The sequence below is a fragment of the Melanostigma gelatinosum genome (genome assembly GCF_949748355.1).
Source record: "Melanostigma gelatinosum genome assembly, chromosome: 22".
In the NCBI taxonomy this organism is placed as follows: Eukaryota; Metazoa; Chordata; class Actinopteri; order Perciformes; family Zoarcidae; genus Melanostigma; species Melanostigma gelatinosum.
Window position 1 is genome coordinate 10,979,991 of NC_136655.1, and position 14,919 is coordinate 10,994,909.

The window sequence follows — 14,919 nt, forward strand, 5'->3', positions numbered from 1 at the left end:
CCACTATTATGGTGAACTGATGCCTTGGGTCAAAGTAGAGTTGAACAGAAACATGACCTGCTCAAGAACCTTTTAAGTAGCCAACTCTTTCCCAATTTCTCTTCTGAATCTCGAAACAAGCAATTATGTTTTCAAAAAGGTTATACAGGTTGAACGCAGCACAATGATTGTATCAAGTTGCATTCTCCGAGTCGCAGTCGTCACCTTCTTTGACTTGAACCAGATTGAACAGAAGGATCGTTGTGTTCACAGGAAAACAGAAAAGGCTTTTTGTTCAGGGAAAAGATGCAACAGGTATATGTTTCTATCACAGAACTTCACAGTGTGTAGCTTGAAGCAACAGTAAAAAGATGTAAGTTGTGAAATTTTGCACACTTCCAGTCAATGCGGATGCAGATTTCCTGGTGGTACAGTTTGTCTGTGTGTGTGTGTGTGTGGCAGTGGCAGGGATTCAGTATTTCCACTTAAATGAATTGCTGTACCAGATTGAACGTTTTAAAGTGTGTCACAAGTTCCAATTATAAACACGAAATGAAGAAGTTACGGGGACATGCAGTGCTTGTGTGACAATAAACCTTATTGGAAATGTTATTAAAGAGGCAAATGAGGAGAGTTTGTGTCCACCCAGAGGCCACACCTCCACTCAGGAACATTTAAATCCACTGTTAACAGCAGCTTGTGTCTCACTGTGTGCTTGGCTCTGGTAACGTCACACAGGACAGCCTCCTCACCATCTACCTACCTGTCATATATACAGCCCGAGCCTCACCTGACCCTGCCGGAAAAAGGATACAAAAAGATTACAGATAACCCAGGGACCCAGAGAAGCAGAGCAGGAAGAGAGAAGAAGTCTGTGTCTCAGCGCTGGCTGGTGAAAATGGTCCTGTGGGTCGCCTTGCTGATGTCCCACTGTTGTTTGGGTCTGATTGGAGCTGCAGCAGACAGCACGGGATTGGAGAGGATAGAGAAATGCGGCACCAGTTGTTCTCAGGTAAAAACTGCATCCTATGGGTACATTAACGACAAACAGACATATGCCGGTGATCTCTGAGCTTCTAAATATAGTAGTGTTCTATTATTACCTCCTACGATTCTGCTGATGGTGCTGCTAGTACCACAGTCTTGTGTTGCTGCTGCTTGATGTTCTTCCATTGGGTGGCAGAAATACACCGATGTCAATCACAACTTCTAGTGCTACTACTAATACTATGATTACCTGTAAAGTCCCGACGACTATTAATAACCCTTCTACACAGTTTTAGGTGACAGGACGTTTGAGGTAAACTCTGAGTGGAAACCCTGGATGTGTCATCAGTTTAATTAGGATGAACGTGCCGCTGTAAAGTTATTTCCCATCATCAAAACTTCCTGTGTGAGTCGCATATTGACTCACTGACACATGTTTATTAGAATATTATCAGGTCACCGTGACTATGCATATTATACTAAACGCACGCATGTTAAGGGAGCTGGTGTCTAGTCCTTTAAGGCTACAGTATTTTTTTAAATCCCATTCTGTATTACTCAATTTATCATTTACTCAAGCCGAAGGAGGAAACTAAAACAGCTGCAAATGCAGTTTTGGGTGGAGAGTGTGTACCGTAGATAACATTTACCTCTCTACCCGAGCTTGTTTGCTTCTCTCTCAGTGAACTTCGACCTATTGGGTCTTCTTTGAGCAGCTATCAATGCCCCAAATATCCCAACACTTTCTTCCAGATGTGACTCCAATGCGAATTGTGTTGGATTTCAAAAACGTCATTACCTATGAGGTCAGGTGAATATATACTGTTATGGGATACTGGATACTGCTTGGTCTTATAACACACCTCCTGAAGACAGTTTGAACAAAGAACAATTCAGGATTCATGTATATTTAGCATTACCCAGAAGCATTCAGTGACGTCTGACACGTCTGACACACAAGCTTGAACACTGTCGTCACAGTCATCACTGGGTGCAGGAACAGTTTGAATGCGAGTGTCTGGAATAGTTTCCACATATTTCGTGACTGGTGAATAAACCAGGATGTATTCTACAAAGTGAATTGCACATGATGTCATTGGTGATTGCTTGTATCACTGTATGAATGTTTGTCTGTAATTTAGCTTCATATAAAGTCGGCACAGACTCTTGTTGCAACTGTTTAACAAATTAAAGCGGAGAAAGACAAGTGGAGTAATTGATTCATAGCTTTACCCTTTGTATTTGTCTGCGTGTTGGAGCAGAACAAACTGCAGCACAAACACGTTGGGTTGTACCTGAAGGGTTGATGAGGATAAGCTCCTTATTGTCCGGAAATCCCCTGTGCTGGAGCGGTGCTACCTTTCTTCTCTTTGTTATGAATGACTTTATTAATGGAGCTCCTGTTCAGAAGGATTCACAGAAAAGAGTTACAGGGTGTTTCACTTTATTTTGTTCTCTCTCCTTGCAGGGCCTTCAGTGCAAGACCAAGCCCGACAGTGAGTGTATACATGCACGGCTGCTACATCACATCTTCACTCATGCACGCAAACACGACTTGATAGAAATAGTCTATGAAACCACATCAAGGCACAAATTATTTTTTGAAGATCTGAAAGCAGAGTGCCCTACCTACCATCAAACCTTTATTCCCACAACTTGTTGACACGCAATGAAAAATAATAATGCACCGTAATGCACCCACGACGGACATCTGTGTCAAATGAAACCTTTGAACTGTACTCGGTGAGGTGTTAAAACTGAGCAGCATTACTTCAGAGAGTGTTTGTTTGAAGAAGCGCTAAAGAGGAATCTCGATGCTGCGCATCGACAAAACAATGATGGAGGAAATGTCGGTGTGTTCTGTGTGGAAGAACAAACATATTTTCACACTCTTCATTGGACGGGTGACAGCAGAAACGCCTCGCTGGAACACAATACAAATGTGGACAGTTTGCCGTGACAAAAGTGACAGTTCTGTGAAAAGTATGTGTCAGTGTATGTGTCAGTATGTTCCCTGTTAGATGGTGTGTGACGTGTATTTTGTTTTCTCGGGCACCTGTCCCACGTAGATTGGTTTCCTCCTCCGTGTCAGAACCCCGCTGAAGGTCTGAACCGTTCCTCTGTGTTCCGCGACATCAACATCTCCACCGTCATGCGTTGTGAGGGGAGGCAGAAGTGCTCGCTGCGCCTCCGAATCAAGACCGCATTCAGACTTACTGGTATGTTGACGTGACCACTTAAAAAGGCACAAAAAGGCTGTGTGTTTTTGTTACCTTAGAATGAGCCCTTTATATGTACAGAGCGGCCTTTTCACAGAGGCCACCATGTTGGACCGCCATGTTTCTGCAGTTGCCCAAAACAAAACACTGGCTCGAGAGAGAGCGCCGTGACCCCAAGGCCACCGTAGTTCTGCGATACGCTTGGGACGGGAGGGCTGAACAGCCACCTCCCGTCAGTAGGCCTAAATATCTTTAAACAATAGACTGCTTATTAAACCCCTGTGTGGTGGAATTGGAATTGCCTCCCTTACTACTTAATCCTGACAGTGATGTAACTAATTGCTTCTCATCATTTTTTTACAAAACCAAAAAGTATGTCAACAGCATGACTTAAAATATGTTAAAGGTCCCTAAAACTGTAATTGTGTTGAACCCAGAAGCATGTCACAGTACATTACTCCCTTAAGCACACGTGATGCAGGTGACGCGCTTTATTTTCTAGAATTTCTGCATATGCTCTATAACTGACCCTCACACCAAACGTTGTGACTCAAATTATTCAACTTTGTCTCAACGAGGAGGTTTCAAATGCAACTCTTTGGGTGTAGTCACGTTAAGTGGGACTGGTCATGGTTAGAGGTGGTTATCGTTGAAAGGGTTGGGGATGGTGCAGGTTAACAGTGAAGGAAGTCTCATTTATAAAACAAACTACTTTACATGATCATTGGTATGTCAATTGACGTTTTTTTCTGTGATCTGATAAGGTGTGGGTCAAAATTCCCATGCTGGCAGACACGTGCACACTTTTCCACCTCTGCATTACACAATAATAATCTTTATGGATTTGCCAGGCTGAAGTGGGGAAACCCCTTTGATCCTGATTGAGTCTTTAATCCACAAAGCCAGTGAAACGTGACAAATGTTCTTCCTGTGTGACACCTAAAGTAATGCCAACTCATGCTGAAAAGCTTGAATATTTTTTGAATGGCTAACTGCCTGCCTGGTTACCGGTTACTGTTTGATAACTGTGTGCTCAAGGCCTCTTCTGGCTTCTGACTTTGACCTGTTTTTCTCCCCAGAGTCCATCCATGGTTTGTCCATCTGCACCGTCACCGCGGGGATGATGGCCAGCTGCCGAATTTTCAGCTTCAGAAGAGAGTCGCGACACCGACTCTCTGGGCTGCAGGTACTGGCAACAGTTATAATTAGTGTGATGCAAGAGTAGCTTTTCTGTTGGAGTTCCTTTTCATGCCTCACCAGTGTTGTAAGCAAGCAAATGCGTGGCGGTAATTACATTGCCAAAAACTGCAGCGTCATGACAATGTTCTGTGATACCTGGAAGGTTTCAGATCTAAAATCCTGAACGTGAAAAATGATTTTTCCATATAAAGACGAAACATTGTCAGATGACACATCAGTCGTGGCTTTGTGGCAAATATTCTGATATGTGGTTTATTTTTTAATATCATATATTGGCTACAAACCCTCAAAACACAGAATACAACAGTTGCTAAGTTTCCAAACACATACATCAGTTTCCGTGATGAAATTTGGGAACCGTGCCAGACGTGTAACAGCTGGTGCGTTTTTACTTTCCCTTTTTTTCCTGAAGGTGGAAGTTGAGAATGATTGCACTGACGTTTCTCCAAGCCAACGCGTGCACGTTACAGTGAAAACTGTGCCGAGCTACTGCGGGGTAACCTGGACAGGCACTTATGACGCTCCAGGTGAGAGCACCTGCATGTTTGCATAATTATCCAAATTCGTCGTGTCGTGGCGACACGACTGTTAACAAACAATACAACGAAGTGGCTGAGGATTGAATGCGTAACATAGCAAATCCAAGTCAACAATGGGTGTTTTGTAACCTACCAAGTCTTTCCTTGGAATGTCTTGTCAGTTATGTTAAAGGTTAATGATTAATAATAGAGAAAACTGTAGTCGGTAAATATTATGTCAAAGTTACACATGTCACGTTGCTCTAATCTTTATACCAATGACTAGTTTAAACATTATTCCGTTTCTCCACAGAATGCATCAGTGAAGATTTGCGCAGACATGTCCCAGAATGCATCAGTGAGTACATACTCGGCATTACATCATTATATCTAACACACAGTGTTATAAACCTGTGCTCTCCAACCTTTTGCCCTTTTAGCCTTTAAAACAAAGCCACATTTTTTGAGTGACTTTCTCCTCTGGGGTTGTTTTATTTGAATAAATTCTAGACAAACTGCTCTAAAGTAATGAAGAAAAGCAAAGACTGGGAGAAAGACAGAAGAATAAAGCTTATTGTGTCACAGATGTTTTTCTTCATGGTATGGCCGTTCAGCCCCTAGAAACCTAATTTAGGCCCCCACATGTATCCATGACGAGGCAAAACTATCTCACTAACATTGACCTCCGTTTCGTTCAGCCGGGAGGATCTCATATGATGTGAACCCACAGAGGAAGGAGCTGAGTGTCAGTGTGTCAGAAATGTTGGAAGATAAAGACTACCACCTCCGCCTCTGCCGCAAGGATTTCATCTGCGGTGGCACAGGGGCCTACACACTGGTGAGTCCCGCGTCGTCCTCACATGGAACTGAAGCATCCTTTCAAACACCAGCACTCTCACGATCTCTTCAAATGATGTTTGGGTGTCGTAGTGCCCTTTGTCACTGAAAACCTTTCTCCTGCTTACCAGTGTATGAGTCACTTTACTTATCTAATCACTCCCTGACCTACTTCTGTTAATCCTCTGCAAATGTTCAACTAATGCAATGCTGTTCTCTGATCCATAATTAATATTTAGAAGCATTGACCCCTTCACTTTTAAACCTCTTGGGAACTCTCACAGCTTGCTTGTATCAGACTGTGCCGGTGAAAAACAATGTGGCTTATCGATCATGTGACTCAGGAATCCCAAAAACACACAAAACCCCATGCTCACACATGCCAAAGAAAGATGTCGTGTTTACCTTCCAGATAAAGAAGGGGGAACATGTAAAGAGAGCCACCCTGCCTTACTCCCGACCTTTGCCCTGCCTCTGCATCGAGGTAATGTTTCCGCCATCACGTTTATGATCTGTTTCTATTGGTAATCACTTTTAGGAAAAGGGGTTTTAACCTTTGCTCATACATTCCTCACAGGGATGGTCAGCTGTGACGGATGCCTCCAGAGTCCAGGTCTGCCCGTTCAAACACCGTGAGTCACTTGATCGCTTTCAGTCATGAGAAATTCGTAGTGATGTGAGCGTGTGTGGGGGGGGGGGTTTGTAGCATTTCACAGCTGATACAATATCAGTCGTAAAAGATTGAGCTCTCCCCTCCCCGCAGGTCTCGAGGAGCTGTGGCTTGGAATTAACTTTGACCCGCTTGAGGAGACGCTATCGTGGGAGCCCGTCTGTCCCGTGACTGCCGTGGTTGCGTTGTGTCAGAAAAGAGACGACGGCGTCTGCGTGGAGCTGCCTCACGCCTCACAGAATGTGAGCAGAGAAAAGGTACAAGCCTTCTGACGCGTTGAAGCCGAAGTTGTGTTTACCTTGCGAGCTTTCTGTTCACAAAACACTTGACCTTGGTGTTTACGCGATACGCAAAGTATGACATGGTTCTGCTGAGGCCTTCGTCAATGACTGAGCAGGCTTCATTCTTGGGAAGAGGTGGGAAGAGGTTATGACGACGGCAGTTTTTTTTTCTTTTGGCCAGTAACATTTGTCTCATCTCCCGCATATGATGTCAGAGAAAGGAGTTTATAAATTAAAGTAAACTGTGTAATATTGCACTTGGCCAGGCATGTTAAACTGTTTATTTTCAAGGGATTCAAAATAAGAAAAAGTGGATTCAAACCTCTTGCTTAAGCTCATTTAATTGTTGAATCAGAGCCATATAAAGCTTATCCAAAAACTCGCTCTAAGCGCAGTTGCAAGAAGGAAGGTAGAGACTGCACACCTGTGAATCCTTAAACGAAACCGAGATTGTGTTTTGATCAGACAGAAGAAAAAGGGAACTCCCTGTTGATGTAAAAATAGCCGGCAGTGACGCAGAGCGACTCCCATCTGAAAGTGATGCTCTGTGTAGTTCCTCAATAACTATTTCATCAATCTTTGCTTCTCAGATTACATTTACGAAAGTGGATCCACACCCTGATCTGTGCATGAAGGTAATGATCACTCTCTCCCTTTGACATCATGTTTGTTGTTGGTACAGTACACCGCTCTAGCTCTACGCTGTGGGCCAATCACAGCTTCGGTTTACTGGCTAACGGTAAGCTATAAAGTGACAGAGCTACGAAATGGGAAAGTAAATGGATAAACGCCTCTGTTTGAGAATAATGCTATTAGCCTATAGCAGTTCCTCTGCTACGCCTGCTCATGTCCATATAAGTACACCACCCGCAGTAAAGGATCAAGCTTTGCTGTACTTTGGTGACTGCAAATAAAAAAGGGAAGCGCTCTGTTCAAACCCTCATCCTTTGTAGCTCAGCTCAGCAGTGAGAGTTACCTGGTAATCTAACCACAACACAGAAGTACTGCTGCTATTGTTATCTGCAGTTTATACTGATTGACATCAGTGGTTGAACAGTGCATTGGAACTATTCCATGTGGGCTTGGTATAATGTGTATAAAGAGGAGCACTATTAAATACAACTGTGCTATGTTCTTCAGTTCACTGCAGGCCATCAGTCCTGGACCAGGTGCCCCTTCGCTGATGCCAGATTCCAAGGTACTTTTCCCAATATCTTATAAGCATAATGCCACTATGTAATGTAGTATTGTAGCATTGGTCTCTGCAATGACAGCTGCATACTAACATTAATAATAATTTCCAGCGTGGGAGGTGCTCGTGACCAGACTAAAGGGTCAGGAAGACGTGAAGATGTTGTCACAGATCACTGCAACCTTTTCTTTGGGGCTGTGTGCAAAGTCTGAAGGCTTGACTGTCTGCCAGACCACCGACGCGCACACCATGCACGTGGTAGGTGTCACACAGAGCGTTTGAATGATGTCCTTTTCATACTTGCCAGACCTTTTCGTGACCCATTGCGTGCTGCACAAGGAGCATCTGCGTCACGACGGAGCTGTCACAACGATGCTTGTGAAGATTGCGCCGGCAGCTTCTTGTGTACCTGACTTTGTATTGCTGGAAAGCAACAGCTTTTTCTCTGAGATTTAAAACACAGATTGTAATCACAGCAATACAAAGTAATTACATCCGCAATCAAAGGGTGTCTGACACGTATATCGGTAACATGAAATGTGTTAAAACATGTTTTCGGTGTAAGCCGTTTATCAGTGTGTGTTCATCAGTCAAGCATCTCTCTGGTGAATTACCACTGAAAAGGGGTATGACTGATACCACACAATAGAGCCAATGAAAGCAAAACAGAAACCGTGAAAACATCCTGCACAGCTGAACTCATAAGGTTTGTTCTTTGTATGTCTTTCTTCTCTTCCTCAGGAGAAACATAAAGCTGTTGGCCTGAACCTGGCAGGGGAGCAATGCAACTCCTGTTTCCAGGTATGTTTGTGTCGTTCTGAGGTAATCTGCATGTTCCCTCACATTTAGCCAGACGATGACTTTGAATACACATTGTTGTGTTCGGACAGGTGAAGAGGCTGGATGTGAAGTTTGCTGCCACGGTCATTCACTGTCTTGAGCAATGCAGTAAGTAGAGTTGTACTGCTCCCTTCTTCTCTTCTCTTTCTGCTCCCATCATGTGTTGTCTGTTACGACTCTTTTCTTTTCCCTCCCTTCGCTTTAACTGTTTACAACCTGAGGCGCTGCAACAGTTTGAAGTGCAAATGGTTTCCAGTACCTCTTTTTTTTAATAAACATGGGTTGAAGCAATAAGTCTTTACTGTCACGCAATCTCCAATAGCGTAATCACAAACATATGCGTCTCTGAAGTTTGCCCGAAGTGGTTTCTTGGCAATACTTTGAGGAGTAAAAGGATCCTTTGTCACAAGCATTGTGTACTTCATTATAATTGTATGTGCTTTGATGGATGAAACTCTCTGGGCTCTGCAAAAAGTGAAGTAGACCGTCTTCGATGCATTTCAGCTCCAATTTCTTTAGGCGTAGTTCACAACTTAAAACATTGAGAAACTGAAGGGAGAACAATGCATGCAAGTTGAGTCATCTTTCAAATCTCTGAGAAACACAGATAATTGTTTTGTTGTCCTCAAGAAATGGAGAAATCCTATCAACCGAGTGCCACGAGTCTCACAGTCTTCACGCTGTGAATTGTCTTATCGCAGATCAAACCGGACCCGTCCTCTCCAGCCGAGCCTCTTGGGACTTGAATTGCATCATTTTACCTGCTGCCTTCTGCCTCTCTGGCGTCATCGTCTTCACTTTGGCGCTCCACGTGCTGTTAACCGGTAGGTAGAAAGTCACTCCATCAAGCTCGGGCATGCAGTGTTGCCCACTCTCGTTCAAGGCTCCAGTGCTGCAGACTGCTTAAGGGAACCAACCACTTATTCACAGTGTTCTAATATGAATAAAAACAGTTTTAAAGTCACGCATCATGTCAAAAAACAAGGTGATAATATTTCACAGTGCATACTAAAACGAGCATACTGTAGATGTACTTTTTCTTTAAACTTGTATATATATTAGTTTTTAGTAACCTAAAAACAATTGCAAGTACCATGGGTGCCCTGTATCAGGTAGTGCGACATGCACAACTCATTTGAATAAAGCCACTGACTTTGTCATTGTGTTGCATTTCCTCATTCTCGTCTGATTAATCCTGTGTTCTATTTTAGTGTATCAGAGGAGGAAACAAAAAACGAATCGAGGCTGCATCTCTGAGAAGAGAACAGGTGAGGTTTATCACAATGATGATGACAAGAACACGCGTGCATTTCCCACCTGAAAGCTGAACCTATAAGCCTGTGTTTTGGACAGATCCTGCTTCTGACTGTGTCGTCCCTGTATTTCAAACACAACCTGCTCTCCATGGAGGGTTCCTCATTCCCGATTCACCTCAGTGTGGGAACACTGAGAAGGCCAACTTAATCTCTGACTGACCAAAGAACGGTGCTCCGGTCGAAGGCGTTACTTGTGATGTTCAGCATACATCTGTAAAGTTGTTACACAGACCAAATGAGTCCTCTGTTGAATGCAGCGCACAATGTTGGGAAGAGATATTTCAAATGTCATGTATGTTGCTGTTGTTTTTGCTGGTTATGCTTGTTGTAGTTCATGGCTGTTGTTATTCTGTTCGGTGTTGTCTGTTTGGGTGAAAGTTAACGTGTGTATTTCTTTTAAGTTAAAATATTCTTTCAGCTTGCAGCTAAATGGTCCGTTCTCATCCTTATTTAAATTTATATTTTCAATTAAAAAAAAATGCAAAATATGAAAGAAAACCTGATCAATCTATTTGTCCTCATAATGAACTTGTGGCCATAATGTCCACACGTCTTATTGTCCTCGTATCAGAAGCAAACAGTCGCAGCTTTAAAAGTGGCACATCGCTCACAGCGTGACCTAATCTGACAATTGGAAATGTCAAAATAACAGACATGGTAACGCTGCACGGTGGTGTAGTGGCACCTCACAGCAAGAGGGACCCGGGTTCGATCCCCGATCCAGGGTGGTCCTTCTGTGTGGAATTTGCACGGTCTCATGCCGACATGCAGCTTAGTTTATTTGGAGACTTGACATTGCCCGTAGGTGTGAATATGAGCATGAATGTTTGTCTGTCTCTACATGTGCCCTGCGATACACTGGCGACCTGTCCAGGGTGTCCCCTGCCTTCGCCCAATGCCAGCTGTGATCGGCTCCAGCGACCCTGAACAGGATAAGCGGTTTGGATAATGGAATGGGTAACGCAAACGGGAGCAGCGGGTTTAATCCTCTGACACGTCACCAAACTGGTATTTGCTACTGTGTCGATCTGTATTGAAAAGTGTTTGTCTTATTTTGGCCAGGCTCCAACACCATGCACTTCGTTTTTTTTTGTTGCTGAGTTTCCTTGTGAGTGCCACTCCACTTTACACTCACATAATTTGGCTGCTAAGTAAATTATCCCCCATGAACAATCAGAAGGAAAAAAAAAACATACATTTTAATTCATCTGAGCTCATAAAGCATCACAAGTGATGATGAGCACATTATATTAATAGAAAATGTAGTAACAAAAATATTAAAGCTGCTGTCATTAATATTTTTTATATTAGCAATGCATCACATGAGTGAGGGTAAAGTGAAAGGAGTCACTTATACCGAGGATCCGATATATACTTATTGCTCAATTCTGCAGTGTTTTACCCTTAGCCAACACATGTTTCTTGTTTTACAATCTGCAATTACACTGTTTTGGTTCACTCTCACCGCTCTCATCAACCTTGATTCCAGCAGCAGCAGCTTCTGTCAGCCTACAAGGTCTAATAAATCAACTATACGCAGCCTGTGCCGCGCTAAACAACAGACACACTGTGGTGAACATAGTGGAGCATTTAGCAGCTAAAGAGGCAGATATTTCTCTCAGGGGTCGGTAGAGACCAAAAACAGAGTGGCCTGGGAATGACGTGATGACTCGATCACTTCATCTTTCTGCGTACAGGAAGTATTTGCGCTTGGTTTACATAGGCAGATGAAGTTGCTCAGAACAGGACAGGACACTGTAAGAGAACAGAGGCCTCTATGTGCAGACACTTACTCAAGTACAAGTGCACAATCCACCTGTGATCAGGGATTTCACACACAAGGAACTTATCGCTGTGAAACTCTAAATGGGTCAGTCTTTTTGGTCCGGGTGTGCTGGCAAACATTTCCTTGTTAGATTGGTTTTGAATGCAAGCAAAACAAGATGAATAATGTGTTATTCCAAAACTGATCACGTGACAGGAGGTAGGAAAGTGAAAAGTTGTTGTTATCCTTTGCCACAGGGCTGAAAGCATTACGCAGAAGAGTATTGTTGGGGTCTGGCGCCATCTCCTGGCTGGCTGAGCTCCTCACATGCTTTCCTCCTCACCAAAAGTCAGAGCAACATCTGCCCAGATGACCACACCTCCCGGCTCCGGCCAAACCTAACACCGACCCCTCCATTGGCCGAAAAGCCGCCTCCCGCTGTGCGCGCAGGCCCGCTTATAAGCACCCACACAGCGATATTCATCCTCTAGCTAGCGACGCTGGCCACGAGGAAGCAAAGGCCTTCTCCCCTCCTCAAACCCTGACAGGTCACGAGCCATTTCGCTGGACGAAACCGCCGTGTTCGATCCTGAGTAAGGCTCCCTTACCCCGCCGAGACGAATCCCTCCCACGACCCGTCTCCGCTTCTTTTTCTTTTTGTGCACACAACCCGGCGAAGGAGCACGACGAAGCCTCCCTCCTTCTCCGACGATTACCGGAAAGATGGCCCCACTATATTGATGTATTGCCTGCTGTAACTGTCTGCATTAGACCCGTCGCTACTGGTAGATTCAGAGTTTGTGTATTATTACTTGAGAGATGTGATAAGAAACATAAACGCTCATCTCACCGCAGCGATAGAGGTCTGTTTTATTTGGGATTATTTGATTTCATTTTGTTTTCTTGCTCTATTTCCTTGAATCGTCTCTGTGAGTGAAGTGTGGGAATGCGACTATCGTGCACAAGTGTCGTCAGTTTGCGAAGCGACAACGGCAGCTGGTGCAAGATACGATCTGCGACCCTCACACTCACTACGACGCGACGCCGCACACAGAAACTCTGATTCCTCTCTCTGCCCTTTTATTTCTCTTGGTTTTCCGTAACTTGCATACACATAGTCTGCCCCTGGGTAACCCCGTTGCCTATTGTCCCAACTCACGCGATGCATCGGCACATGTGATTACATACAGCTGACCCCCCCCCCCCCCCCCCATCCGCCATTTTGTCTAAGTCACTCGACTACGCCATCTGGTGGTGGTTTAGCTGTAGTTCTTTAAGGCCCCTCCTCTTTTACACACGTGACTACACAGAGACTCCCCCCTCCGCCATCTTTGTAGTTTTCGACTGTAGTTTTAAGACCGCCCTTTCTTTTCACACACAGACCCACAGACCCACACACACACACATACTTGTATACATACATCCTCATCCATTTTATTCATTTGACTTTAGGTTAGGCATATAAAATTGTATGATAGCATTGTTGGTTGCAAAATTAATTGATTTGATCATTTACTATTTTGATTTAATAAACTCTGTTATACTTTAAGGAGCAGTCGTCTGTGATTACTTGTGCATATGTGTGTAATAAAACTGTATGTAGTAGCCTTGTGTACGAACTTAACCCTTCACTGTCACTTCGAATGTGTAGTCGCACCCGACTATTGACATTAAGAGTGGCCACTAATTATGAGACTTAGTTTTATCGTTTGGTTGTTGGTCCCTGTTCGCAGGGTGGTGCCCCGTTGTTATTAACAATCATTAATAATTGTTACATACATTAATAATTCTATTGATGTCAAGAATTCAGTTTCTTAAATGCTGATAACCCAAACACGCTCCTTTAGTTCCCAACAGTATGTTCATCTTGCCTTTCCACAAAACCTGCATACACGCATATCCTTCCTCATTGTAATTGAAATCTAATCTTCTCGCATGAGTCATAAAACATGTCCATGTTTGTTTCGGGAAAATATACGCATGTGTCATCATTTATCATCACTTCGTCATGATGAGGAAATAATTCAATTTGACGGTAAGCGGATCATTGCAATCATGACAATTCATGATGACTCGGTAGACAATCCACAGCAGATATCAGATGATGGTTAACCTGGACCAAGTGTTGGTAAATGTTCCAAAAAGAATTACTGCTTGCTTACTTGTGGTGTTCAGCCAATTGCCACACTTATGTCTGATATTACATGCAGATAAAAACCTCGCTGTTTACATCTATAAGTAGATACCAAAGAAAAGATCTCCATATGTTTTCACATGTATTTATTCATTGATTCATCTTCTCTAAATGTTCATTGTAAATGCTGTCCTGTCCACAATGCCGGGAATAAACACTGAATCATTTATTTTAATTGACTTAAAAGTGGACACATTGTAATGTTTTAAGACTACTTGAGATCAGCTTCTATAAGTTTCCATGTGTAAGTTTCCACATGTAGAACTCTGTCTAGGTTGCTACAACTACTGGTCTTTTATAGGAAAAGTCAAAATGCAATTGTTATTTCAGAACCACAAGCTTTTGAAGAAATGTATATGAGCCTATAATACGATGTTGACAAGGTAAATGTGTAACTGTCCTACTGTTTACAGATTGTGAGAAAGCAACCAGTACACGGAAGGAAGAAAGAAAGAAACTGATATGGAATGAAAACAAAGAGAGAAAACAAAGAAAGCAGCAATTCCCAGAATGAAAGAAAACAATGTAAGAAATAAAGACACACCTAAACTGAACAGGACACAAAACAACAAACGTCAGCCAAGAGAAAAATGGTGCTCGGACACAACGACTAAAAGAATATTATGATGAAAAACACATTCCAAAAGTACTGTTGCAGGGACGGAAACCAAAAGGCACATTATTGTGTGTTCTTGGCAGCCGGCCTGAGGGACCAGTGGGTGGTTCTGCCCTGATGCTGCCCCACCTGCATGAGAGTTCGTATGAAACTCTAAACTGATCAAAGCAGAACAATCGTCTTCATCAAGTTATCATAGACGAGTGAGGTAAGGTTTTCCTTCAGCTTGCCTTTCCGTCTGGGGCTTGGAAACAAAGACCTCGACTGAAGACTGAAGCTGGCAACTGATCTGCTTGCAACATCAG

At 43.3% G+C, this 14,919-nt stretch overlaps 1 protein-coding gene across 1 annotated transcript; it reads left to right on the forward strand.

Moving 5' to 3' along the window:
• Positions 1-826: 826 nt before the first annotated feature.
• il17rel (interleukin 17 receptor E-like) lies at positions 827-10,456 on the forward strand. The gene is made up of 18 exons (XM_079294748.1): positions 827-991; positions 2,435-2,462; positions 3,036-3,185; positions 4,265-4,371; positions 4,798-4,912; positions 5,217-5,261; positions 5,602-5,741; positions 6,153-6,224; positions 6,318-6,372; positions 6,504-6,667; positions 7,282-7,326; positions 7,832-7,889; positions 7,996-8,141; positions 8,625-8,684; positions 8,774-8,831; positions 9,425-9,547; positions 9,935-9,991; positions 10,077-10,456. The coding sequence occupies exons 1-18, from the start codon at positions 878-880 to the stop codon at positions 10,196-10,198; spliced, it is 1,659 nt and encodes a 552-aa protein (XP_079150874.1). The 5' UTR covers positions 827-877; the 3' UTR covers positions 10,199-10,456.
• Positions 10,457-14,919: the final 4,463 nt, after the last annotated feature.

Bases quoted from the DNA above. Each gene is read 5' to 3' on its own strand.
- il17rel (XM_079294748.1), top strand. From the start codon at position 878: ATGGTCCTGTGGGTCGCCTTGCTGATGTCCCACTGTTGTTTGGGTCTG. The intron at 7,890-7,995 runs GTACTTTTCCCA...AATAATTTCCAG, and splicing joins CGCTGATGCCAGATTCCAAG to CGTGGGAGGTGCTCGTGACC. The intron at 8,142-8,624 runs GTAGGTGTCACA...TCTCTTCCTCAG, and splicing joins ACGCGCACACCATGCACGTG to GAGAAACATAAAGCTGTTGG.